This window comes from Sebastes umbrosus, chromosome 19 (assembly GCF_015220745.1).
Source record: "Sebastes umbrosus isolate fSebUmb1 chromosome 19, fSebUmb1.pri, whole genome shotgun sequence".
Classification (NCBI taxonomy): Eukaryota; Metazoa; Chordata; class Actinopteri; order Perciformes; family Sebastidae; genus Sebastes; species Sebastes umbrosus.
This window is the reverse complement of record NC_051287.1, coordinates 8,261,136-8,284,998: the sequence shown is the minus strand read 5'-3', so window position 1 is coordinate 8,284,998 and position 23,863 is coordinate 8,261,136. Positions and strand designations below refer to the sequence as shown.

Sequence of the window (23,863 nt, the reverse complement as noted above, 5' to 3'; positions counted from 1 at the left end):
AGTGGCCAAATACGTGCAAGTTTTTTACTTTTTGTCGAGGGAACCCGTGCAATTCTAACGTCTGGGTTGGCCTACAATAATGTGTTAACCCTGTAGCACTGAGCTATAGCAACACATCCACAACAACATGCTCATTCTCTCCAACACTTGGATGTAATAAACACTACCTGGAGGGTATTCAGACTCTTATTAGTCACCGCAAACCACACTTAGTTAAATAGGCTACAGGTTAACTATTGTGTGTGTGTGTTTGTTTATCACATAATTGCTGACCAGATGTTAGAAGGAGTGGTCCGTCTACACTGTAAAGGGGAAGTCATGATGATCTGGCTGAAGTCATACAGCCAGTGAAACTTGATACACTCATACATAATGGTCTCACGATATTGTGATTTCTGGTGAGGATTCAAGCAACCCAACTACCAAAATGCGGCAAATTAAGGTTAATGTAACACCATAAAACGGTTAATGCAGCTAAGGAGTGCTGTTCGGCCATGTTTCTTGTCTTTATATTGGCTTACTGGTTTGTGTGTCTGCCTGTCTGTGTTTGTATGAGCGCTGCAGCCAGTTTCTCTTGTGGTTGAAGGGAGGGTGTCATGACACTTTATGCAGTAGCTCTGAAGCGGCAGGCCAGGAAGTGAACTTAACTGGGCTGAAGCAGAGCAATGCAGGGCTCAAACCACTGATGACAGACAGAGGAGCTACACAGCTGACGCAGCACTCCATGGGTGAGTTTAATTAAAACATTTTAACAAGACTTTATCCAAGATGTGCGCTTTTATTTTCTATTTGAATGGATTGCTGCTGGGTTTGTTTAAGCACTTGTTGTGTTTAGCTTGCTCTCTACAGACATGCCATTCAGATAACCTTTTTGTGGTTTATATGCTGAGTTCATTTTCTGTTTTTGTTGGTTTTAATGGACCAATTCATGAATCAGAGAGAAAAGCTACGCAACCAGTTTAGCTCTTATGCAATGTGGTATGGAAACTCTGAATCCCATCCAGAGTAGGACAGAGCCGTTAACGTTGCTTTAAACTTTGATATGGTAGCATCTGAGACCGTGTTAACACGAGCTTCCACGGTGGTGTGCCAGTCCCGAACAACTCTTTACTTAACCTCCCCACATAATGATGTCTTTAGCTAACAATATGCCAACACAAATGCTGCCTTCAAATGGGGTCGTGTTTACCGTGTTCACTAGTAGAGTCCATATGGATGCACCTCTCTTGTGGTATTCACTAACTTGTAATTTTCCACTTGTGCAATTTTGTTAATAGTCTGTTTATTGTCAATACGGTATATACTGCACCTATTTTTATACTTCCTTCTATTTAAATGTTTCATATTTTGTTACACTTTGTTTAGCTCTTTTTTACTGTGTTAGCTGATGCTTCTTGTTTTTTGCACTATCCCCTTTGCTGCTGAATAGTGCAAATTTCCCCACTGCGGGACTCAAAGAAATATCTTATCTTAAGTGGAAAGTTTCTGAAAGCTCAGAGTTTACGAGTTGTGACATGTTTGTTGATGTAGTCAGAAACTGCGGAGGCCATGGAAGGTCATTTTTTCGGTGCACAATAGGTTAACATATTGTAATTTTAGTCGTATATTGTTGTTTTGTTTTTTGTAATTTTACAATATGTCTGAGGAAAATGTTGATATTCCCAACGGCCTCATCTTTTTCCTCTGTCATTATGCTTTTGCATACCAAGCATTATCTTACCTGCTTGCTAGCTTGCTAAATTGTTAGCCTCTGTGGCTTCCAGACCATGGATGTATTAAAAGAACTGGCTACAGCGTTGGAGGCGGGGCCCCGGTCATTCCTTTGAGAGTTGCTCATTGGCGCATGAAGCCTAAATGGCTCGACTTCCGTCTGGAAAAGTACCCGTATCTTGACGGATCTTGGGCAACTGGGACATGCACAGTAGCGTCCGCTCGGTCACATGACTCAGTCATGGGGTCCCGACGTCACGCCGTCGTCACGGCTTGCGCTCCAGCCTTGGTCTGGGTCTCACTCACATGAATGGAGGAAGGGAAATATCTCTGGATTCAGCTATTAGTGCATTTGACAACTTTAAACACTTAATTTTTTAAATAAGGGCTATTAGAGTGTTTGTACTGGGAAGTTGATTCACCTCAAAAAAAATTATCCGCTGAGTTACAGACGTCTCTTTCCCAATGTCAATCTATGGGAAAAAGTATTTTTGGGCCCAACGGCATCACGTGACTGACACGGAAGTTGCAGTACCACCGTTTGGCAAATACGAAAGTCTGGATTGTCGACCAGCGCACTTTCTGGGGGCTTGTTCCTGTAGAATGGAGAACGGACACCAGCAGGAGAAGAAACAGTTGCGATTCCTTCTCTGCAACACCAATGACTGCACTGCCAGGTCACACTGATTTCAGATAAGTGTGATATTAGTCACTACAGCATGGGCAGTAAACTGACTCAGTCGTTGTTGCATGGTAAACACAAGGCCTTGTGGTGTCAGACTGGGCAGATGACTCATTGTTACAGGAACCAGTAGTCCACTCACTAATATAAATATCATATGTCACACAAACTGTATATTGTTACATCATATATAGAATCTGTAGTCTGAACTAACTAACTAACTTGTTTATCTTTATGTTTATGTTTTTCACACTTGACGGATCTGCAAAGACATTTTTGTCTTTTATGTAATTCCATTTTCTAATATTTTTTACTTCACAAAGATATAAGGTTCCAAGACATTGTCATAAATTGCTGGTTGGGGCTTTGTTTCACCTTTTGATCTGAATGATCACCATTCCAGACATAACATACATTAAAAAAAAAAGCTATAAAGCAATTATTTTTCAAATATGGAATCATTTAATTGATCTTGGAAAAATAGGTGACTGACAGATCAACCCCCTCCAGCTCCAGCACCAATCGTAATGACATCTAACTGGAGCTGAGCAGGGCGATTAAGACAGGATGCAGCAAACACTGGGCACCAGCCTCCTCTTTAGCATTTACCGATCAAACTTCCTCTCGGTCAACCACCTTACACAAATACATCACAGTGGCTTTCTGCAAATTTGCAGTTGACCAAGTTCATTTTTGTCAGCCATGTGCAAATCAAACTATTAAACTGTGTAAGTTAGTCACTCAAGATGATCTTTCCCAGATGTTAACATGACAATCAGAGGTTCAGTGGTGTTATGCTCCAACATGTGTTTAACTTCAGCTTCCAAACATCCATGATTCCCTGCACTGTCACAATAGAAACATTGTTGGATTGGCTAGGCATCAATCTCTATTAGCAGCCCGTCGCACAAAAAGGCATATGAATGGCGTACAAGATAATGTGCAAGGCATTTAGCGTACAATAAGACCGTTGTTTCTTGCTTTTGGTGTGTCATGTAGCCTGTGATGACCGCTAATTAAACTAAGGCTGTCAACGATAACGCGATAAAGCAACCATTTCATACTAGCTTGTCACGAAGGAGGCTAAATAACGCTCCAAACTTGCGCTACATTTTAGCAAGGAAAAACTGGCATGGCTATTTTCGAAGAGGTCTCTTGACCTCTGACCTCAAGATATGTGAATGAAAATGGGTTCTATGGGTACCCATGACTCTCCCCTTTACTAATCACTGATCACATGCAGTTTGGGGCAAGACATAGTCAAGTCAGCACACGGACACAAAGAAAAGAAGAATATCTTTGTCAGATTTATCAGTTAATTCCTCTTTCTATCATTCAAATGTCCAAACAACATCCACAAATGATTGTGAACTTAATTGTTTAATTGACTCACCAAAAAAGCAGCATCATGTCCCAAAGATAATCGATATTGGATGGGGCAATGAGGCTTCTAAGACACCTCAATCAATTTCACCATCAATACCCTCCTAACAAACAAAGCCACCTGAGTGAGCTTTTTCTATCACATAATTGTGTTCAGGAAAATTGCAGAATCACACTGTGAAGATGCTCAAATTGAACGTAAATTACAGGGATAAAACTCTATCCCTCAGACTAAATTTTTCTATCTTTAGCATAACGATCGTACAACTGCTTCATTCTAATGCTGTATGGTGCCAGCCTGAACCCGTGGACATAATCTGTCAAGTGTTACTGAGTACGGAGGACTGTATACCATCAGATATACAGTCTCTGTTGACCTTTAATCTTAAACCCGTTGATGCAGCTGCAGCAGCAGCAGCAGCAAAGAACCTGCTCTGTAGTTGGTTTCAAATTCTAACTTTAGTGTAACACCTCACAGTTTTAGCCAGGACAGTGGTTAGAAGTTAGAAGGCCAGTTGTGATGGTAACTGTGTCAGAGTTGCTGTCTGCAAACTCGTAAGACTCTTGATTTCTTGCTGCTTCTCTCCTCCTCTCCTCTAATGGCCTTTCTTGACATTTTCCTGGATGGACCAGGTGGAGGATATTCTTCAGCAACTTCAGCACGTTTGACTGGGTGTTGTTCTCCAGCAGGGCGCTATTTGGGAGCCTCGGGTGTTTCCTTCTAGGCTTCCTCCTCCTGTGTTGGCTCCAGTCGCTGTTCTCCTGTTCTCGGAGCCGATCGAGAAAACTAGACAGCGAGTCCTTTTTTTGGATTTCGAGGAGGACTCTCCCCTCAGTTTCACTTTGAGTGAGCCTCGCCTCGCTATCCTTCAGTTCACATTTAAACAGATCTTCCTGTGAACTGAGATGGTAATCTTTTGAGGGGTTTAACGTCCTTCGAATCGAATTCGGTGTATTCCAACATTTTAGCTGTTTTCCTCCTCTGTCAATGTTTTCGCTGGCAAAGTGCACCTTCTGTTGTCACTGTCAAACTTCTCCGAGGGAAATGTGTTCCCTCAACTGTGTTCAACTGTGTTAATTTTAGACTGGATTATGTGTTTAACTTCTTTGTATTTGTCTAATATAGTTCGCTCTTCCTTTGTAAAATGTGCCACTCTGCCTGTCTGTCTGCAAGTCTGTAGACTTGTCCATGTCTGTGATTGGTCAAATGCTGCAAACCCCGCCCCTTTTTTATGTGAACACGCACATCGCCATACTGAGAAACCCTTGGTTGACTTACCGAGTTGATAACCACCGTCGTAGGACCGTTCAGCGGGATCGCGGTTGTTAGATGGTGGTTAATAAGACGAGAAGATATCCCGAGTATGTTGAACTCGCTTCGTAGTACAAGCCTCAGGAGACATTAATGAAATGATTCAAACTAATCTTTCAAACAGGAATTTATAGTAGGGAAAATACTTCACATACCAACTGATTCTTCCATTTTACAACCCTAGTGAATGTGTTTAAGCTGAATAGGAAGATGTTAACTGGTCTACAAGATGGATGCAGGATCTATATATGGTACATATATAATGTAAAGTGTGTATGAGGACATATAAGGACACAGGAAAGTAGTTAGAGACCGTCTGCAGTAGATCACTTGCATTTACACACTTCAGGTTTTACAAAATAGAAACTTCTCCTGCGACCCAACACAGGAACAGTTACGTTTTAGATCGTGTTTGTGACTGTGTCAATATATGTTTATGTGTGCGTGCATGTGTGTGTGTGTGTTTGACCTATGTATTGTTCCAGTCTTAAGAGATGGAAATTCCCCCAGCCTCTTTCTCAGGTCCTGTGTGTCCGAGTGTGAAGCGCGTGTGTGTGTGTGGTGTGGGTTGTATCCGGCAGCCAATCACATACTAGCTCTGAGGAAGCAGGAAGCAACATGTTGCAGCCGATCGACCAATGACAAGCCGGGTCTGGAGGAGTAGCCAACCTCAGGAAACCGCTGGCAGAGTATCAGGGGTTCAGACCTCCAACAGACTTCCTAACCAACACGACTGATTGTTCGATCTTCCCGTCCGTCCATTTCTTTCGTTTATTTTTTCTATTTACAGTCACTCTATTCATCTTTTCCTCCATCTTGTTGAATCCTTGCTCTGTTCTTCCAAATCCAACCACTCCTCTAATCTTGAATCTGCATCTCTATCCATTCTGCCCTCCATCCGTGCTCCGTTCGCTCCACGCGGTTGAAAAGTATGGTGGTATTTTGCGTCGTTCTGCCGCCTTCATGTCCGCCGACATGTCCGCTCAATCCTTGAGGAAGACGAAGTCATTTGCACGGAGCTCCAAGCCGAGCGTCAGGATGTGTATTCGGGAACAAAGGGATGTCATGTAAGTTCTTACTTCGCTCTCCCGTTAGACTTTGTGTTGTTGGCTCCATCTTCTGATGTTTGTCTCGTCTCTGATGTCCACTTTTTGTTACTTAATGTGTGGAATTGTCCACAGATAAGTTGTCTGGAGGTTGTCCTTACCTGCCTTGGTTTGGTGACCTGTTAAGACCTGTTTGAAGGAGTGAAGGGATATCTTGTAGGTTGTCTGTATCTTGGATACCTTCTGGCATTTAGTGGTTCTTTTCATCAACTTGGGTATCAAGTGTGCTTTGCAAAACCACTCCGCTGCAGGTTTACATCCTTTGTATTGGTTATGGTTTGATTTGGTAAAGTTTCTTGCCTGTTACAAGAAGTCAATGAAGCAACTGAGGGATTTCCTGTCTTTGCCTGTTTATTGGAGTGTGAAACCTGCAAATTGTAGTTTGAGAGTCTCAGTGAAGTTATTTTTTACATTACTTGTGTACTGATGCGTTTAACCTACAGTTATTCATCTAATGGCTGCTGTTTCTATCGTAGAACCTTTCAGTATGCAGTATTGAGAACCAGTTAGGAAGTGAGGAGGTCAGAAGTAAACAAGTACGCATTTTCTCACGACACATCTGAAATAGTGGCATTTTGACAGCTTTCACCGGACGTGAAACTTTGAGTAATGTCCATTTGAAGCAGGCTGAAGTGCAACACCTACAGCAGCAGCAGCGACACATACTTTACTTTATATACTCCGTCACTGTGCAGTCAAACACACTGCAAAGAAACAAGCACATGGTCAAGTAAACTCAAGTTTATTTAAGTCAACCTTTGTTCCAAGAAAAAAACTCCTCATTGAGCGAATGGAGGAAACAGTTAGGTGCTATGGCGCCATTGATACAATATCTACTGCAGCAGAGCGGAAAGTCAACACAAACACAAAAAGGGGAAGGTAAGAGGGAAACAAACCTGTGAACTTTAAGGTTGTTATACTGAATGAGGCCTGATTACAGAGGCCGAATATGATGTAACCACATTGCAATCTACATTATTACACACAAGCAGCAGCTTGTGCAGTAGGTCACGTCTGGAGTGGCTACCAACCCACGAACTGTGAAATAAGACAACCCAGTCAGTTTTTTGTGGGCTGTCTGGATCAGAAAATATGTGATGCAACAAGCCATTCAGATTTGTCTCCCCTACCTAGGTTACATGACAACACAGTCTCGCGGCAGTTCGTGAAATAGTCATGAAATTGAATCTATTTGATTCGTGTACATACACACAAATTTCTCCTTTTTTTTTCGTGACGCTCGGCACGATTTTCATCTGCGTATTTTATATGTGTTTTCCTAAGAAAGTCAAGCAACACGCTCCAGTCTTTTCAAAATAAAACTATTAGATTTAGGAATAGATCAACTTGGTTAGGCTTAGGCAACAAACTACTTACTTAGGTTTAGGAAAAAGATCGCAGTTTGGGTTTAATTAGCACTGGGAGTGGCGTAACTTAAGCACAGAAGTTACATGACAGATAAATCAACTTTGACTTGTGGTTTCACATGGGACACAAACACCGGTCTCCTGGGCGAAAGTTAGTACCGGTTCACAATTATGTGGATTTCATACGAACTGACTTTGTGCTGACATCACAAAAAAAATTAAAATTTGTGTCTATGTAAACGAATCAATACATTAAATTTCGTGACTATTTCACAAACTGTTGTGCGACTGGGCTGCACATGCAGGCTCATTACACTGTATTTTTATCAAATATCAAAAGTCAAAGTCAATCAGAGCAGACACTTCAGCTTTTTGGGAGGGGGTCTTAAAGAGACAAGCGCTAAAACAGAGCGTTTCAGACAGAGGGTGAATACAGGTATAATCAGACAGACAGTATGAGAAAAATAAAGTGTTTTTTGAACATTAAAGCATGTAAACATGTTCTAGTAGAAACCCAAAATACAAATATGAACCTGAAAATGAGCATGATATGTCTCCTTTATGACCCTAAAGGTGAGAACATATGTCTGAGTAAAGTACAAAGTGCCACAAATGGGGTTTGGTTTACATATGCAGCAAATAGTTAAGTGACACATCCAGTTTTCACCAGTTTGGGGTTATTTTATACTCAACACTTGAATATGTAAACAAAGCCTGACGCAATCATCAGTCACAAATCACGTCTGCCAGGTGGTTTTTCTCCTCAGAGACACACTCATTTTGTTATTTTCCAGTGGAGATAACACTCCATGATGGTGCCCCAGTCATGTCAGCTGTCAGTTGCAACCACGGTAATTCTTCAGCAAGGTTCATTTACAGGAAATGTGTTCTCATTGTCGACCCCGTGTCGGGGGGGAGGGAGGGTGGGCTTGCAGTCAGAGCAAAATCTCAACGCTCTTGCTCTCTCTTCCTGCCTCTGATTCTCTCTCTACCTCTTTATAGCTCTGTCTCTAATTCACTGCCTGTGTAGTTTTGTTATCTTTGTGGTTTTTACTTCAGAAAGGAAATACGCTACAGTTTTTGAATATTTGCAGTGTGTGTGTGTTAGTCTGAGAGGAATCCTTCCTGTAGCCGTTATGGAAGTGTGACAGTTCCTCTGGAGTGGAATTGCCATATTTGGACACAGGAAGTGATGCGTAGGAGAAGCCACAGGTAGAGAAAGAGGACCTGGTTTTACTATTTCAGCTTACATTAAGCCATCTGCTGCAGCTGTGTGTGTAAAGTAAAAGTCAACTTTCTGTTTCTGTTCTGTTTTTGTTTTTTGAGGGGGAACCAAAGAATCCCACACTGTGCGTCACTTGTAGCCTACTCACTTTATCAATGGTCTTTGGACCTTCATCAGGTAGAATCCATTCAGTCAAACAGCACCAGCACCATGCAAACTAATTGTATTTCCAAACCAAGTCAAAATTTACGTGCAACATATTGCTTCTTACACATCAGAGACGCGATTTTGGGCAACAGAAAAAAAAACTTTTGGAGGTGTTTTGATTCTTCCAAAATTTTGCTGGCACAAACATATGGAGGCTGTAACCTCGTAAAAATAAATGCATAAATAAATAACTCAATTTATAAATAAATATGTAATTAAATGTAGCAAAAAGAATATTAAAAATAAATATAGCCATTAATTAATTGATAATTTGCTTTTTTATTTATTTATCTTTGTATTAATCCCATTATTTATTTACTCTTCTGTTTAATTTGACCTTTTATTTATTCATGTACTTATTTTGATACATTTTTAAATAATTAATTTTTGCATTCATTTTTAAATGTATGTATTTATGCATTTATTTATTTATTTATGCATGATTTTCCCTTTGCATTTCACCCTTTATTTATTTCCCCAAACTTATTTATTTCTTTATTTATTTTTTTATGCATTTCTGCCTCATAATGCAAATTAATCCATAAATAAATAAAAGGGAAAATTAAACAGAAGAGTAAATAAAGAAGGGACGTAATACAAAGATAAATAAATAAGCAAATTAAAACAGGAATATCAATTTATTTCACATTTCATCAATTCATTAATGGCTACATTTATTTTTTTATATTTTTGCTACATTTAATGGCATTTATTTATTTATTGAGTCATTTTTTTATTTATTCATTTATTTTTTATTTTGGCAGGTTCCGTCCTCCCTACAAATAAGCGTGAAATCTGTCTGTTTAAAGATGTTATGAGACTGTTTCTCAACCCACATAGTCAAATCTTGTTTTATGAATGATCTGACTCATTACCACAGGCTGAGATCACCTGCAACAACAACAATCAATAATGGTATTTTCAATAACGCTTAAATTCAAAGTCATTCATCTGATTTTATGGCGGTTTTCCTTCAATGTCCTCAGTGTGCAGACATTCTGTCACAGCCTCACAGTTAATCATCCATCTGGACAAATAAACCAAAATGTAAGAGCAAACACTCCAGAGCTCAGATAAACCTACGAACCCCTCAGTTTCTATTCATGTGTTCACTCCTACGTATGAAAGTGGCAGTGAAAATGTGCAGCTGAACAGCAGCAGAGGAACCGTTGTGGTCGGTCGTTGAGGGGAACAGGAAGAAAACGCATCTACGTCTACTCTGTATGACGGTTTCTGTTTCCTGTGCAGGACGGGAGTTTCTTTGCAGCTCGGACAGCGGTTTACCTATGACCTTTCCCACCTGCTCGGGGGGGTTGTGCGTTTGCGTGTGTGTCTCGGGGAGGCGGTGGGTGTTTGATGATCAGGTCTGAGACTAAAACACACACTTTGTTCACTGCACAGAAAGGGCATTGGTTAGCCACACACACACCTGGCAGCTGTTGAACATCTGTCATACCATCACAGATGTTGAGGTAGCATGAACACCTGTCAATTTAAATTTATTTTGGTCCATCAATAATTGCACAAACAATCAGGCAATGCTGTTCTGGGCTACTGAACATGGCAGAGGACTCGCTCCCTATGTAGATATAAACGACTCATTCTAAGCTAACGAATACACAACAATTCTTCGTTTCAGGTGATTAAACACTAAAAAAAATATACATATTAATCCGCCTAAATGTTACACATTTGTCATTTAACTATATGTCTTGTAGGCTATTCTCCTGCCACTGTCATGTTGTCATGGGGGGAATTCAACAGGAATATTGTCCTGTGTCATTCATCTGGGGTTTTCCATCTCACCGCCGCACTAGTTTCAATTTCAGTTTCTTTGGTCAGTCTATAGTTGTCAGCCTGCTCTTCAGATTAGAGGTTTACAAACTCAGAAGAGATACTTCCTCAGAAGGCCTTTTATTCACTATATAACAGCAGTGGGTTGTAAAGTGCCCCCTGTAGGATCTTAGGGATGAGGACATGTTGTCAGCAGTTGAGGATCGGATTTCTGTAGTCTGGCAGCTTCCTTGCTGTCTTCTCAAAGGTGTCAGTTTTAGATTTTCTTTGGTTCAGATGATAACACCTTATTTTCATGGAGGACGGAACCTGCCATAATCAAAAACAAATGAATAAATGAAATGATTAAATGCAAAAAATACATAAATAAATACATGCATTTAAAATAAATAGAAAATAAATAAAAATAGAAATAGAAAAAATAATTAAATAAATATAAAATTAATTAATTAATTGATAAATAAATAAAATAAATAAACACATTTTGACAATGATAAAAATAAATGAATAAAGGAGGTAATTAAACAGATGAGTAAATAAATAAGAGAATAAATACAAAGATACATAAATAATACTTTTATCAATTAATTAATTATTTATTATTATTATTATTATTTATTTTTAATATTATTTTTGATTAGTACATTTAATGGCATTTATTTATTTATTTACTGAGTCATTTATTAATTTATTTATTCATTTATTTTTTATTTTGCCAGGTTCCGTCCTCCAGATATTTCAGCATTTAAAAAGACCAGAAGATTATGCTCCCATGTTTGTCAAGTTCCCACCCTAATGCTTCCCCGTCATCCCTGACGAGCTGTCATGTTTCTATTCTTTCTGAGGATGTTACATTTCACTTGTAGTTGATCTGACGATCTGCTCTACAGCCACTAAAATAGTTTTTCCATAAAATGGATTCAACATCACAGAGATACAATCTTAAAAATGAACGCCACTTTAAAACCCAGACATTGTTTTACGTTGTGTGTGTGTGTGTCCAGGGAGGAAATGTGTTTGAATGAGTCTGGCATGTGCTTCCCTTCCTGACAAACAGCTGCTCTCTGATTAGCATCTCTGGCTCATAAACGTCAAGTCAGGATGGAGAACTTAAAAAAAAAAAAAAATAGTGGGGGTGACGGGGTTCAAAGCCTCAACACACTTTTATTCTCTTTAAATACAACATCAACAAATCATACTGTATTTTAGAGCAGTGTACACAAGTAAATGCGCCAAAGTGTAATGAGTCATTTCTTAATGTTGGAGTTTCTCAGCATATTAACAGTATTCTTGTCATGATGATGTAAGGAGAGGTAATGGGACCTGTGGAAAGTATAACTCACATGCGGCAACTTGTCATGTTGGTGGCTTCATGCTGCAATGAGAGGAAATTGTTTGGGTAAAACCTTAACACCTAGAAATCCTGTAACCCATACTGAGAAAGTTTGTATTTCACTGTTTCATTCAGCATTTCCTCTGAGAGGAGGAAGTGACCCCATCTGACACAACAAGTCATTCACGCAAACAGAGTCACATTCACAGGATCCATTTTTCTGTCCTCTCTATATTTTTTTCTAGTATTTGTTAGTTTTATATATTTATCGGGGGAAAAAATGTATATTCTATTAACCCAAGTGTTCATTGTGAAACTTGAACAAAACTGCCACAGAGCTACAGAGCCCCTGTTTTATGTTTTGAGGAACAAAAATCAATAAAATTGTAATTTCAGCTTTTCGTCATTTTCTTTTTCTGTGATAATTACCTTTTTGTAAAAATAATTTCCCTCGTTGTTAAATTACACCTTTGTTTTTATAATAGTATAACTATCAGACAAATATTACATATTACACAAAATATATTATGACTTAAACAACAATATTCTTGTAAAATGTAATAATATTTGTATGGTGAATAATATTGTTATATAGTACTATTATTAATAAATAATATGAATTAATAATAATTACAACTTAATTCTCATAATATTACTTGTTTCTCAAAATATTACATTATTCTTGAATTAATTCAGATTTTTCTTTTCAAACATTGACTAAAAACATCATACAAAACAAAACAGATAAATGTCAGATGCAGAAAATGTGTCAGTGTCAGTTGAAGCGCTGAAAGGGTTTGAAGTGTAAGAGCCAAAAGAGGTTGAAATCAGTTAAAGTGTAATCACGGAAAGCATTTGGAATTTGCATTTAAAGGTTATGTAAACACTGAAAGAAGTTGAACTGTAGACGGTGAAAGAAACTGACATTGCAGTTGAAATGTTAGAGATAGTGTGTGCACTGTAAACAGTTGAAGTGGCAGTTGGTATGTCATGTGAAACGTAGACTTTCAGGCCATTTCCTACAGAAAACATGAAAGTGCAGAGTCAGAGTTGCTTCAGTTTTTACTGCTGGCTGTGTGGTTGCTCTGCTGTAGCTGAAAGAGGACTTCAGGAAATCCTCCTATCGATGATAAGCAGCTGGTGAACGTTGACCTCGCGCAGACTGAGATGAGGTTAAGTTAACTTTAGTTTATCTGTGTGTTGTGGCCTGTGTCTGCCGGTTATCAGTAAACATTACATCGGACAATCGGAAAAACAAACCACATGAGAGCCTTTGCAGGTCTTCTTGAAGTCCTCACACACACCAACAACAGGTCACTCAGGGGTCAGCAACAAGCAGCAGCTCCACCCCACTGATTTATTGTGTCTCTGCCTGCTCTTTCAGCTCCGTTTTTTATCAGCTTTCCGTTCTCACTCCCTCCTTCTGTCCACACCCCCATATTTCCAATTTTTTCTTTTCTTCTTTAATTCCTGAAGCCTGACGTAACATCTCACTTCATGCCAACAGGGTAACTTAAGGAGAATGTTCTGCACACATTTTTTTGAGCAGGGTGTAAGAAAGGTGACATTGCTTGTTTACTGGCCTTGAAATGTGTTGTGAATATAAGTGGTCTCCAGAGGATGATTCCAAATGATTTATATAAGTGCCCCAGTGATTTAGTATTAAGCCCAGTCACTTCTGAGCAGCACTGCAAAGTTCAACATGCTGGCGTTAGTCAGTCATAGTAGCTAGTCAACTGTCAGTTAGCGACTAGCTACTGTAACTAACCGGACGATAAGTTCAAACAGTTCATTCACTAGACGTATTTGTGCCATGGACTTGTGTCTCTTAACTGTTTGCAAACCTGTTTTGTGGAGCAGTTAATGCTCTGTCAGTGGAGGTTAAATAAAAGTTGATGGTAGGAGAATGTCTGGTTTGGGGACGTCAGAATTGTGTCTCTGCTCTTTGCAGATGATGTGGTTCTGTTGGCTTCTTCAGACTGTGCCCTTCAACACGCACTGGGGCGGTTTGCAGCCGAGTGCTAAGCGGTGGAGATGAGAGTCAGTCAGTACTTTCAAGTCTGAGGCCGGAAAACCCCCAAGTGAGGGAGTTTAAGTTTCTCAGGGTCTTGTTCACGAGTGAGGGAAAAATGGAGCGGAAGATGGATATGCGGTTCGGTGCAGCATCTGCAGTTATGCGAGAGCTGTAGCGGACCGTTGTGGTGAAGAAGGAGCTGAGTCGGAAAGCAAAGCTCTCGATTTACCGGACGATCTAAGTTCCAACCCTCACCTATGGTCATGAGCTTTGGGTAGTGACTGAAAGAATGAGATCTAGGGATACAAGCGGGTGTCTGGGCTCAACCTTAGAGATAGGGTGAGGAGCTCAGACATCCGGAGGGAGCTAGGAGTAGAGCTGCTGCTCCTTCGCGTCGAAAGGAGTCAGCTGAGGTTTGATTCGGATTCATCTCATCAGGATGCCTCCTGGATGATTACCTTTGGAGGTTTTCCAGGCACATTCAACTGGTAAGAGGCCCCGGGTTAGACCCAGAACACGCTGGAGAGATTGTATATCTGGTCTGGCCTGGGAACGCCTCGGGGTTCCCCAGGAAGAGCTGGAAAACGTTGCTGGGGTGAGGGACGTCTGGAATTCCCTGCTAAGCCTGCTGCGCCGTGACCCAGGCCCGGAAAAGCGGAAGCAAATTGGTGGATGGATGGATTGAACATAGCTAATAAACTATGATGTATGCTATACAATGTCAAAACTGTTTACTTTTGGTGGCGCAAATTTGCATGCTAAGGTTAACCAAAGTGGAGCTCTGAAAGATTTGCATTTTACAAGCAAATCCACTGGTTGGAGTGATTCCATTGAAGTAAACAACCTTTCTACTTCCTTGTAGTACAGTTGGGTGACTTGCAAGAGACTGATTAAAAGACAGATTGCTCAAATTTGAAGCAGCAGAGGTTGAGATATCATGACTTTTAGTCCCTAGTATGGAACAAATTCAACAACAGTCTTGCACACCAGGCAGTATTATTTACAGGAGTGTCAGATTCCTCAGATCTTTATCAGGAAAATGCAATTCAATCTTGAATTTATGATGGTATGGATGCATGCATAGAACAGTTTGACAGTGGAATCACTGGTTGCGTCTGACAACTTTTGTATATTTCTGAAGTTTTGACAGCCTCGTTCATTTGAAACATACTGAGGTCTTATCCATGACAGAAATTGACTTTGGCATGAAGAATCAATGGAGTGCAATCATATCTAATGTCAGCCTTCCAAACGCTGCATGTCAAGGTCACTTCACATGTGAAACAGGTGGTGGAGGAGGCAGATTAATTTCAGTACACTGAGTAGACAAACAGCCATTCCTGCAGCTTTATCTCAGTGAAAGGGAGTGGGACTTGGCAAGAAATCCTGGTAGAAATGTAGTTCTTCATTCCTGGGCTTCACACAAACACACACACACACACACACACACACACACACACACACACACACACACCCTCTGAGGTCAGTAGATGCTGTTGATAGACTGGAAGTTGCACACAAACACATTAGAGGATGAAGAACTTCACTTGGGATGTTTATTTTGACTGCTGCTCTCTGTCACACACACACCCAGCAAAATTACTCAGGACATGATGTGTTTCCTGTCTGAACTGAATGTGTGTGTGTGTGTTCATGTAGAAATACTACACTATCTCAGTTTGAGCCTGTTTATGTGAAAGGGAGGGCGAGAGAGATAGAAATCAACAAACCAGAGAGAGAGAGAGAGAGAGAGAGAGAGAGATGAGCAGAGACTGATGAAGCATCAGAGAGTGAAATGAAAAGAGAGTGTGATCAGAGGAGTCGGAGAACCAGACAGACACATCCCTCTCAGTTTGGATCTGATGAGACACAACAGTGAATCCACTGAGGACAGAAAGAAAAAGGAGTTTGATTCCAGTCGGCTGTCTGTTTAACGTCTCTGTCATGGACCTACTGCCGGCATTAGCGTCCACGGCGTTAGCCTCCACAGTCAGCCTGCTGAGGGAGAGCGCTGCCGTTCAGAGCATCAGCAGGAGGCTCAACAGGAGGTAGGCAACACCTGAGAAGGTCACACCTGACGGTGTAAGAGGACGACCTTCTAAAGATACAAAGATTTCCCAGATTGAGAGAAAAATGAAGAATGTCCCACTTTTAAGAGGATTATGTTGTTTCTCCACATGGATATGAAGTAACTGTTCATAGCATCCTTCCATTAATGTCATTAACGTCAACCACAAGTCAAAGTTGATTTACTTGTCACGTGACTTTCGTACTTAAGTTACAGCACTTGCTGGTTAGGAAGCAGGTTTGGTAACAGAGAGGTTGTGGGTTTAAATCCTTTCTGGATCTTCAAATACCTCGTTTGTATTTATTCTTAAGGTACAGCAAAACTAACTTCTGCACAAGGAGTCTGAACAAGAACAGGGTCTATTTTGTTGTTGTTTCTGTTGCTGGGATTCAGTCCAACATTTCCATGACCTTGTGCTAGTCCTGAGACGACTGTCTTCACTGGTAGATCTGTCAAACAGTTATATAATAATAATAATAACAACATATCCTCTGTTTTCCTCTCTGGTAGAACCATGTCGTCTCCAGAGATGTGCTGGCCGGTGCCAATGCGGGCCATCGGGGCTCAGAACCTCCTCACCATGCCAGGAGGAGTTTCCACTTCAGGATACCTGCACAAGAAGGGAGGCAGCCAGTTCAGCCTCATGAAATGTGAGTTCATAATGAAAGGAGTTTCTTCTCTTTATTGATCCAGCAGCAACTTTTACACCTCAGTCAATCTTTCAGTTTCATGACGCGGGTGGATGGTTGGAAACGTTCTTAATATCTGTTGTCTGTCTTGCAGGGCCACTGAGGTACATCATCATCCACAAGGGCTGTGTGTACTACTTTAAGAGCAGTACCTCTCCTGCACCACAGGGGGCGTTTTCTCTCAACGGCTACAACAGGTCAGTGAACATTCTTCAGCTGCTTGACAGTCCTCAATCAGTAATCTTGTTTTCTCACAGTTTATATGTAAGGTATGCTGAGACACCTGGTTTGTGACTGTAGTGTAGCCTACATACAGTACATTCAAAATATATCAAATTGACTTGACTTGTGCACAGAGTTTCAGGCACTTGTATCACAAGCAGGGTCTGTAATTATCACCCGCCACCCGCCAGATGCGGGTAAATTGTTGGCAGTGGAGGGTGAAATCATCAGGACATGCGCCACTTTGGCAGGCAGGGAAACCGCTAGTGATGGGAATAGAGAACCGTAGTTGTCCGATTCCTTGGAATGTCATGCCTCCATGACTATGGATTCCTTTTATTGATGCTTTTCGACAGTTAAGCATGCACAATGACGCATACGCACGCTGTATCATGTTTCAGTTTGTTTGGAACCATTGTTTCCCTTCATGAGTAGGACGATTTCTGAGCTTAACACATGTATTGTCTTCCACAGAGTGATGAGAGCAGCAGAGGAGACGACGTCCAGTAATGTGTTTCCTTTTAAGATCGTCCACTTCAGTAAGAAACACAGGACGTGGTTTTTCTCTGCAGCCAGCGAGGACGAGAGGAGGGTGAGCTCAACCACACATGCACATTTATATATATATATATATATATATATATATATATATATATATATAGACACCTTGTGAGAATTATTTTCAATTGCTACTTTATGCCTTTTAATATTAATATTAATATAACTATTTTTCAGAGCATTTCACACATAGAATTTGTTCATCTTATATAGTAAATTTAAGTGTAGGTAATTGTAATCAAGAAGAGCAACCAGGTTTGAATTCCAATAGTGTTTTATAGCTATATATGAGCTCATATATTGGCTCACAGAGTGTATAGTGGCCTCTCATCTGCCAAACTTCTTTACTATATATTGTTTTTTCTTTTACAGAAATGGATGCGATTGCTGCGGCGGGAGATAGATCACTATAACGACAGAAAAGAGACCCATATTCCAAGGTAACTACAGCAAATTAAATATATATAAAGAAAAAAGCACAAATTAGGATGTGGAGGTGCATTTATCAGTGAGACCTTGGTCACCTTCAACGTTTGACTGAGAACTTTGCAAACTAATCATTGTTAGGTTGCGACAGCCAGATGCAACTTTTTCCCGGCAGACTAATGGCACCTCCAGTTTTTCCCCAACAGAAGCTAATTCTGCTGGCTAATTTATAATTTATGTAGGCAATTAAAATGGCCTCTTGTTTTTGATTACCAAGCTACCAGCCTGGAGTTACTTTATTCAGAACACATACTGTTATTGGGGACTGAGCACATTAGCAGCTCTTTAATAGCTTTTCATTATAATGAGTGTTACCGTGTTGCTCAGGGAACCTGATAGGAAATTGATTTACTTATATGAAAACAAAGTCAGGTTTACCTCCCTAACCTTAACTAAAATCATTTTATTCAACGTTTTTCTAATTCACAGAAATACAAATTTGTTTAAGTGGCGTAAGAAAAACTTTTTTTTTGTAGGATATGATGCCAATTTGTTTTCATTTTCTAATAACCTAACCAGCATTAATGACTACGAGAGTCTCATTGTTGGAGCTAAACATTAATAAGCGGAACAACGCAATAAACAGAAGCAAACAGATGGCTAATGGCTACCTAGCTATCCATCTAGGACATTTCATGAACCTAAGGCCAATGAAATCCACTTAAACTCAATGTTTCAACCTTTTTCTGAATATTATGTATTCATAATAACATTTTCTTTGTTGCTATAGCGACTCAGATTCAGATGCCGACAGTTTCTACGGCACGATTGAGAAGCCCATGGATATTAAACACTCCGTCCATAACGCAGAAGATGGTAAGATCCCTCTCAATGAATGCATACACGTGACACACACGTTATACCGATGTGTTATAACACTGTGGGTTCTCTTTCTGTCTGCGTGTAGATTACGTTGAGGATGATGATGATGACGATGAGGAAGACTATCTGAAGCCAGACAGCGACTGTTCGCCGACATCGACAGGTGACGCCCCATCCAGCACACACACACACACTAGCTGACTTATATACAGTCCGTTACGAGTACAGTGAACTTCAACTGTTACATCGCTGGCATCAGAACTGATAATAATGAGGTTAAAGGTCACATCCAGAGACCCTGCAGTTTCTTTGTTACTTATCACGTAAACTAGGAGTTCCTGGAAATGAAATACGAGCTGATGTGAAAGCGACAAATAGAGGAAAATAACTAGGTTGAAGGAAGCGGAGACAATAAAGGGAACTGCAACTAGAAGTGTACATGCACACATAAAAACACTCTGATAAACATTCTGAACATTTTTCAGTGAAAATTGATAAAATTTGGAAACTTCTTGAGCCTTAATTGTATTTAGTTGCATTAAATTTGCAGTTATGTATGTATGTAGTATTAACAATTTTACATATAGTGAAAAGTGTGACAAACATATAGGGAAGCAAACATTAACAAAAGAATCTTTGTCCAATACAAGAAACCAGTCTGATTTCTGTTGTTTTTTTACCTCTTCAGGTCGACCCACGGGCCCGCCCCCCTCCTACCCGCCTCCCCCGGTGCCGGCAGTGTGTCAGCTCCGTCAAGACTCCAGTCCAGGTTTCCACAAAGGCCCGCCTCCTCCCATTCCACCGCAACACAGAATCCCATCCAGCCAGCTCCCCAAAAAGCCTCCGCCCTCTTTCCCCCCTCCCTCCATACTGAAGGAGCCTAACAAAGGCCCGCCTCCTCCTCTCCCCTTCGCCCCCCACCTACCCAGGTCCGTGTCCCCCACCCCCCCGCCTACTCCTCCCCCCAACGCCAAGAAAACTCTTCAGAGCAGGGCGACATCCGTGGGGGGGATCGACAAGAGAGACTGGAGGCCTGTGCCGTCCCTATCGGTGCAATACCCCGCCACTCTGCCCTTCTGCGACCAATTAGAGAGCATGATGGTCTTAAATGGTCCCGCCCACTGCAGCCTTAATGCTGGAGGGAGCCAATCGGTGGGCTTCAAACACCAAATAAGCAACCACCGCAGCAAGCCGAGTCTACCTCCTCAGTATAATAGTGGAGGGTCCAACCTCAGACCTGTGATGTCCGACTCCCTGTCCCTCGACAAGACGTTCCCCGGTCACCCACCACTGCCTGGCCACCCTCCACTCTCTCCTCTACTTAAACTACACAATAAGCCAGCGATACCCAAACCTCCACCACCAACAGTCAAACCCCCGCTGCCTGCAGCCAAGTCCAAGCCGCCGGGAACCCCTATCCAGTAAGTCATTCAACACAGAACACTTAAATGTCCTCTGAAATAACAGAAAAAGTCAATTTGGATGAACCCAACTCACTAAGACACGTTTTCTCCCCAGAAGAGCATCTCCAGACGGCCAGAGCTTCCGCTCGCAGGGAGACGAGACGCCCACAGAGTTCAGGAGGAAACGAGACAAACACAGCGGAGGAGACGATTCTGACGACGACTACGAGAACGTAAGAGACGCTGAAGTGATGAGACAACTGACACTACAGGCCTCTTAATCACTGTGTATAGACGTTGTCATGTTGACATGTTGATCTCAGACCAGGTGTACTGATTTTTTTCCGAGCAAATTTCTCAATCTCAAGATATTAATGACCCTTATTAGAGCCAATATCATTGCTTCAATAAACACATTGTGTTTAGCCCAGTGGGCTACCTCTGGGTCTGAAAAGTGAAGCCAATGCTGAAGAGCCTTAAACCTACATTCTTCCTAATAGCCAGCAGGGGGCGACTCCTCTGGTTGCAAAAAGAAGTCTGATTGTATAGAAGTCTATGAGAACATGAGCCTACTTCTCACTTGATTTATTACCTCAGTAAACATTGTAAACATGAGTTTATGGTCTCAATCGCTAGTTTCAAGTCTTCTTCAATACAGCATGATGTTCATTTAGTAAATTATGGTCCCATTTAGAGTCAAATAGACCATAAAGCAGGGGATGCTTTAGGGCGTGGCTACCTTGTGTTTTACAGGTCGCTACCACGGCATTGTCCGGTCTGGGTGTTGTCCATTTTTTTCGTCTTACATCTTTAACCTTCTCACAGTGTGTTTTCAGTTCATGAAAGTTAATTATAACCTTTTTAGTTGCCTAAAAATTTCTTATTCAGCGTTCGGTTGTACTTAGCTCCACCCTCTTTAGTCACTTCTGGTTGCAAAAAAACAAGATGACAACGGTTAAAATGCTGAACTTCAGGCTTCAAAACAGCAATCCACAAACCAATGGATGACATCACAGTGACTATGTCCACTTCTTATATACATTCTATGGTCTAACCAGGTGTTTCTGTTTGCAGGTGCAGCTGCCAGACTCGGTCTTCATTGATACGACTGAAACCAGTTTCGTTGAAAAGTAAGACTGATACACTTTTTTTGTAATGTAGAGATAATAACTGAAATATTCCTTCCACATGCCACAGCTCTGCTACTTTGCAGAGCATTTCTGCCCCCTGGTGCTTTATTTCAAGCAATTATTTTATTGACATTGTCTTCATTTCCTTTATTCATGAAGTGGTTATGTAGTAGTTGCTACATCTATTCTTCTTTATTTGTAGCAGAAGTTCACTACAGTTCAAAAGAGACACACTTATGTGTGATGATGTGTCTCTATTGATAACCTGTGATGCTGTTTGTACCTGCAGGTTGTTCAAAGAGTGCCCCATCCCTCCACAGGACGGACTGTACTGCATCAGAAACTCAGGAACCAAAACATCAAAGGTAAAACATAAAAAGCTGCTGTGACTTCAAAATGATAATAATAATAATAATAATAATAATAATAATAAAGTTTTCCTGTCCTCATACACAGTTAAAACACTTCAGATCTTATCATTAAATAAATAAAATCATGTTTTCCAGGTGCTCGTGGTGTGGGACATCAGTATATGCAAAGCCAGAAACTACCGACTGTTTGAAGAGGTAAGAGGCCTGCTGCTCTCTGTCAGATTTTAACTATATATATATATATATATATATATATATATATACAGTTATGATTAATTGTGTGTAGAAATTAGGCATAACAGCAATGTCACATTTAAAGTCTCCTGTTGACTGTGGGTGTTTTGCCAGGTGGACCGCGTGTTTCTGGACTCTGAAGTCACCTTCCCCACTCTGGCAGCTGCGATCGAACACTACTACAGCCATCCTCTTCCTCACCACGGCTCACTCTGCCTGCAGAAGCCCTACGTGAAGAGCTTCGGAGAGTCGGGGCTGTCGACATCCATCTCCGTCAGCGACGTGTGGAGATGAGCTCACTGTATTAGAACAGATCATACCTCTCACGCAAGTGGACGCTTCATGTTAAACAGCAAGGACAGTAACCTTTCCAGACTGCTAGGACACCAGAAGAAAAAACCCATTAGCAATCAACAGTTAATGGAACATTATTTAACGTACTTTAAGACAAACTACACTCTTATTTTAACACAGCAAGCCTTCCAAAACTTCCTTGGTGCACTGAAAACATTGGTTACTGTAAATACATGTCAGTTATTAAGGGAAGATTTTAGTCACGACAAAGATAAAATTGTTCTATGATTCTAGGAAACTCTCTAAAGGACCTGAAATCTTAATAAATTCCTGCTGCTTTATGCAAACTGAAGAACCGGTATGAAATGATAGTGATGAAGCACAAGAGCCAGAGTGGCCAGTCAGATGGATGTCATGTATTTTGTCCACAGAGGGGCGCTGTGACACCAAATGACAAAAAAAATCCATCCAGCTTCATGTGGGATCCTGGGAATCTTACCTGCGGTTCCTTTCGGTGTGGACACAGTGAGACCATACCGACACTCATGACAATACACAGCTCAGTCGAGCTCACATGGTTTTATTTTTATTTTTTTCACATAAAGGACAATTAAGAATCAACCATACAGTATAATCATGTTATCTGTGTTATCTTTAGAAAAGGATTTCTCTAAATCTAAATTTTACAATGTCAGATATGTGCCATTATTCTAAATCTCATAAAGATGAATAGATTTGTGATATTAAAGAGGACCTATTATGCTTTTTTCCTTAAGTGTGTTATATAGTTTTGTGCATGTAAAAGCTCTGCAAAGCTATAAAGCCCAAATTCCCAGAAAGCCCAGAAACACTGTTGCTGGACTGCCTGAAACGCCTCGCTTGAAGCCCCGCGTTATCTTCCGTAACATGGTGATGTCACCAAGTAACACATTGTGTAATACCTGCCTAGCGGCTAGTTTGGCACAACCTCAAACAAAGCTAGTTAGAGCGGAGCTGGAGCAGAGTCTGAAGAGTATGCACAGCCGGTATGAGAAAAGTAAATTGTTTTTGAACATTAAAGCATGTAAACATGTTCTAGTAGGAAACACAAAACACAAAGATGCACCTGAAAATGAGCATAATAGGTCCTCTTTAAGAGATAACCCTCTCAACTTTTCTATGTCTGTTGATAATTGGCAGTCCTTTGTGGGTGCATTACTGCCAAAAACTGGACCGGTGTGAGACTGTGATGAATTGTGGGAGACACCTCTGAATACCCCTCTGAAGCTGTACTAGAGTAATGTGCAGACATGGAACACACTTGCCTACTACCTGGTGGTGCATGGCAGGAGCTTTTAAGTGTTCAGGACCAATAGTGTGGGTATTGGGACAGTTGTCTCTTATCTTCTCATCATGTGCCCCAAAACGACTAAAATCTGGCCAGTTTCAGGACCAAAGACGTTTCATCCCAAAC

The 23,863-nt window shown here is 40.9% G+C and overlaps 1 protein-coding gene across 4 annotated transcripts; it reads left to right on the top strand.

Annotated features, from left to right (window-relative positions):
* The first annotated feature begins 279 nt into the window (after positions 1 to 279).
* On the top strand, positions 280 to 23,388 carry sh3bp2 (SH3-domain binding protein 2). 4 transcript variants are annotated; one of them, XM_037753687.1, is made up of 13 exons: positions 280 to 728; positions 16,712 to 16,851; positions 16,985 to 17,087; positions 17,587 to 17,704; positions 18,043 to 18,110; positions 18,887 to 18,972; positions 19,064 to 19,141; positions 19,667 to 20,399; positions 20,497 to 20,614; positions 21,456 to 21,511; positions 21,801 to 21,876; positions 22,018 to 22,077; positions 22,231 to 23,388. In XM_037753687.1, the coding sequence occupies exons 2-13, from the start codon at positions 16,716 to 16,718 to the stop codon at positions 22,408 to 22,410; spliced, it is 1,812 nt and encodes a 603-aa protein (XP_037609615.1). In that variant the 5' UTR covers positions 280 to 728; positions 16,712 to 16,715; the 3' UTR covers positions 22,411 to 23,388. The 4 variants fall into 4 exon arrangements, with proteins under 4 accessions (XP_037609615.1, XP_037609614.1, XP_037609613.1 ...); XM_037753686.1 differs by lacking the exon at positions 280 to 728 and adding an exon at positions 5,190 to 6,154 and having other exon boundaries at positions 20,500 to 20,614; XM_037753685.1 differs by lacking the exon at positions 280 to 728 and adding an exon at positions 5,204 to 6,154.
* Positions 23,389 to 23,863: the final 475 nt, after the last annotated feature.

Coding starts and splice junctions, on each gene's coding strand:
- sh3bp2 (XM_037753685.1), top strand. CDS start 6,051: ATGTCCGCCGACATGTCCGCTCAATCCTTGAGGAAGACGAAGTCATTT. Junction 17,705..18,042: donor CCAGCGAGGACGAGAGGAGG/GTGAGCTCAACC, acceptor TTTCTTTTACAG/AAATGGATGCGATTGCTGCG. Junction 21,512..21,800: donor GAAACCAGTTTCGTTGAAAA/GTAAGACTGATA, acceptor TTGTACCTGCAG/GTTGTTCAAAGAGTGCCCCA.